The sequence below is a fragment of the Octodon degus genome, unplaced genomic scaffold (assembly GCF_000260255.1).
Source record: "Octodon degus isolate 3935 unplaced genomic scaffold, OctDeg1.0 scaffold00124, whole genome shotgun sequence".
Lineage (NCBI taxonomy): Eukaryota > Metazoa > Chordata > Mammalia > Rodentia > Octodontidae > Octodon > Octodon degus.
In genome coordinates, this window is record NW_004524700.1 from 6,862,250 (window position 1) to 6,866,081 (window position 3,832).

Consider the following 3,832-nt stretch of genomic DNA (forward strand, 5'->3'; position numbering starts at 1 on the left):
TGACTCTCCTTAGGCACACTCTACGTCATCGATCACTTTCCTCTTTGGCCCCATAATCTTCTTGATCAGAAAATTTGGGACACTACCGAGGTAAGAATGGCTATTTTTAAAAGGACAAAAAAAAAAAAAAAAATCACAAATCTGGAGAAAAGACTACTCTTATAAAGGTGGGAATGTAAATAAATCTGGAGAAAAGACTACTCTTATAAAGGTGGAAATGTAAATTAATAAGACCATCAGAGCATAGTACAGAGGCTCCACAGAAAGCTAAAAACAGAACTATCATATATAGCCCAGCAACTACAATGCCAGGTATAGTCAAAGCAAAGGAAATTAGTCTGCTGGAGACCTATCTGTATTTGCAAATTTTCTATAACACTATTCATAATATGCAAGATATGGAAGCAATCTAAGTCCTCCTCCGTAGATGAATAGGCAAAGAAAATGCAGTATGTGTACTTAACAGCATATTTTCAGCATAAAAATAAAGTAAAATTCTCTGGTTTGTGAAAACATGGATGAACTTGGAAAAAATAATGTTAAGTACACAAGCCAGGTATAGAGAAACAAAATATCACATGAACACACTCATATGTATAACCTAAAAAGGTTGCCTTCATAACAGAGAGAACAGTGGCTACTAGATGATAGGGGGAAAGAATACGTAGGGGAAAGAAACAAACAGATCAGTGTGCAAAGTTACAGTGAGGCCAAAAGACAAGTTCTGGTGTTTAATTGCATAGTAAGGTGACTAAACTAAACAGTATTGTACAGTATATTTCAAAACATTTACAAGAAAGAATATGAATGTTCCCACCATAACAAATGATGTTTGAGGTGATGCATATGCTAAATAACCTGATCTGATCTCTACACAATGAATGCATGTATCAAAATACCACACATACTCCACAAATATGTATAATTATATCAATTAAACTTTAAAAAGCATTATCTTGCTTTATTTATCTATAAAATTAAGTGAAAATAAGGTATAAGAATCATTATAAAGAACCTAAGAACTTACATTTGTAAACATTCATAAAACAGTGAAACCTCTAAAACATTCACAGAAAATGTTTGTGTTGTGTGTATATAATTAGAAATAAAACACACCTTTAGGGCAAAGTAAAATATTTGGAAATGTATGGAAAAATATGGCAACCAATTTGTTAACTTGGAAAAAAAAAATCTAGAGAAATTTAAAAGAAAATATTTTTTAAAAATCCAAATATAAAGAGAAAGTCTGATTAATTTCCATAGAAGAGTTTGAAAGGATTTAAAAGCTACCACTTTTTTAAGTGAACAGAGCCTGATGGTTTCCAAAGTTACATTGGATTCTTAAGGAGCAATTAACTTCAATATTATTTAAACCATTCTAGTCCATAGGAAAAAATTAAATTATTTCCAATCTAATTTGGAACATTAACATTACTTTAATACCCTAATCTGATAATGAAAATACACAAAAAACATACACTGTATTATAATTAAATGCCATTAAATAAAAAATAGTCCTAAACAAAATGTCTCAGAATGTTTTCATACTCTACTCAGTAGATCTCATTCCCAAAACACAGAATGATGAGGTATTAGGAAACAGATCACAACTAATAACAATAGAACGCAAATGAAAATCCCTATCTGGGTTGGGGAGGTAGCATGGCAGTGTAAGCGCCTGACTCTCAAGCGCAAGGACCCAGGTTCAATCCCCAGAAATGCAGGCACACTGTGCTAGCTGCCAAAACTAGGCACGGTGGCGCATGCCTGTAATCCACAGCACTGGAGGGGCTGAGACAGGATGATCATTACAAGTCCAAATTGCATAGCAAGACCCTGTACCAAATAAACAAATAAAAGATTTAAAAAGAAAATACATATTATAATAATGAAAAACAAAATATTTTAAAAATCATTTAGTCATTCCTGATGAGAAAAACATAATTTAGCAATTAAATAAAAATATTTCAGTGTGATAATAGTCCTTAACAAAGCAACATTAATGCATGTAGAAATAATTTAAATAATCCTGAGAGTTCTATGGTGTGTGGGTGTGTGGGTGTGTGTGGGGGTGTGGGTGTGTGGGTGTGGGTGTGGGTGTGTGTTAATGTATTTGGTACATGGTCTTGCTATGCAGCTTGGACACATAGTGATCCTCCTGTTTTCAGCCTCCCCAGCGCTGGGATTACAGGCATGCACCACCATGTCCAGGTGATGGTTTTTTGAGATAGGGTCTCACTATGTAGTTCAAGTTGGCCTTAAACTCACAGCCCAAGATGGAGTCCAATTCACAGTAATCCACCTGCCTCAGTTTCCCAATTGCTGGGATTACAGGTGGGTACCACCATACACAGCTTTTGTATCTAAAAACCTCAATATAGTAAAATGTTTAACTTATAATGAAGTATGGCAGTAACAGCTGGCAAAGGATGAAAAATTTAAAATTGTCTTGACAATTTAAATGACAACTTTAAAATTTAAAATTATATATATAATAGATAGTATATCAATCACTATTAATCAGCTATTCTTGTTTTGAAAGTCTGTAACACATGTATTGCTATAAGTTACCCTGTTTCTTTGTTTTTGATTTTTGTTCTTGCTTTTGTTTTTACTCTTCAAAATAAAATCACATCCCTTTAAATAAAATAATGGGGAATGGGAAGAAAAATAATTAAAATGTATTATATGCATTTACTAACTCCCCACAATGAATGCAATTGTTATGCATTGACAATGTGCACTCTTAAAAATTGTAAAGATGTTTAAAATAAAAGGCACATGGGGCCGGGGAGATGGCTCAGTAGAATAAGCGCTTCCCTGGCAAGCTCAAAGGCCTGAGTTCAATCCCCTAGTTCCACCAAAATAAATAAATAAATAAATAAATAAATAAATAAAATAAAATAAAAGGCACATATAGAAAAAAATAAAAAATAAAATCACAATAAAAAATAAAAATATAGAACAATACATATACTACATCAAACACAAATATATACACATACAGATATCACTAAATTCATATATAAAAATACATGCATATCCTTTCACAGAAAACATAATATACATAATTATATATTCGTAGTGATTATCAAAATAGTAGTTTACCTGTTTGGGAAATCGGAACAAGGAATTTTTATAGAAAATGTCCTTAGCCTGGCTCCATGTACCATCAATTATGATGATTGTGGATGGATAGACAGGAGAATCTAATATAAATTCTTCCAAATTAGTCGCTTCAGCCCCTGGATAGAATATTAAAGTACCAGACTTCCGGCAGACAGTTGAAAGTTCAGTATCTCTAAAAAAAAGTTTTTGTAAATATATCTTTATTAGATTGTGAAGAAAATAAAAGTTCTATTATGTTTATTGGATTCCTAATAAAAGATCCCCCATCTAATTATCTAAGATATTGTTAAGAAAATATGAATTAAAAGTTTCAAAATTTTGTGTACTATAGTGATTCATTAGCTGTAAATCCTCCACTCTCTAAGCTTCCCAAATTTCACTACTGTGCTCTACCACAGCTTTTCTCTCCAACTACCAGTGGCATAATCGTAACACTCCCAGAGAAAGATCTATGTAAGAGAGAACTATTTTATTTTTTAATTAATTTTATTGAGAAAGAAATAACAATGAGATAGTTTCAAAACAGGTTAGGACAGTTACAATAATTAATACATTACATATTGTTATCTTCGTAGTAGTCATTCATAGTACAAGATGCAGACATATTGTGTCTAAACACTGTTAGTACAAATCTTTCTTCTCATTAAACTAAGAGAAAGTAGCTGTATATCTATCCTATTTTGTATATACAGATATATATATA

The 3,832-nt window shown here is 32.0% G+C and overlaps 1 protein-coding gene across 3 annotated transcripts in view; it reads right to left on the reverse strand.

Annotated features, from left to right (window-relative positions):
* Positions 1 to 3,832, reverse strand: part of Dtwd2 (DTW domain containing 2) — a 215,665-nt gene that overhangs the window by 159,852 nt on the left and 51,981 nt on the right. For all 3 annotated transcript variants that reach the window (XM_023700578.1, XM_004640600.2, XM_023700579.1), the window contains one exon: positions 3,109 to 3,301. In XM_023700578.1, coding sequence (XP_023556346.1) covers positions 3,109 to 3,301 — 193 coding nt within the window. The remainder of the gene's footprint in view (positions 1 to 3,108; positions 3,302 to 3,832) is intronic.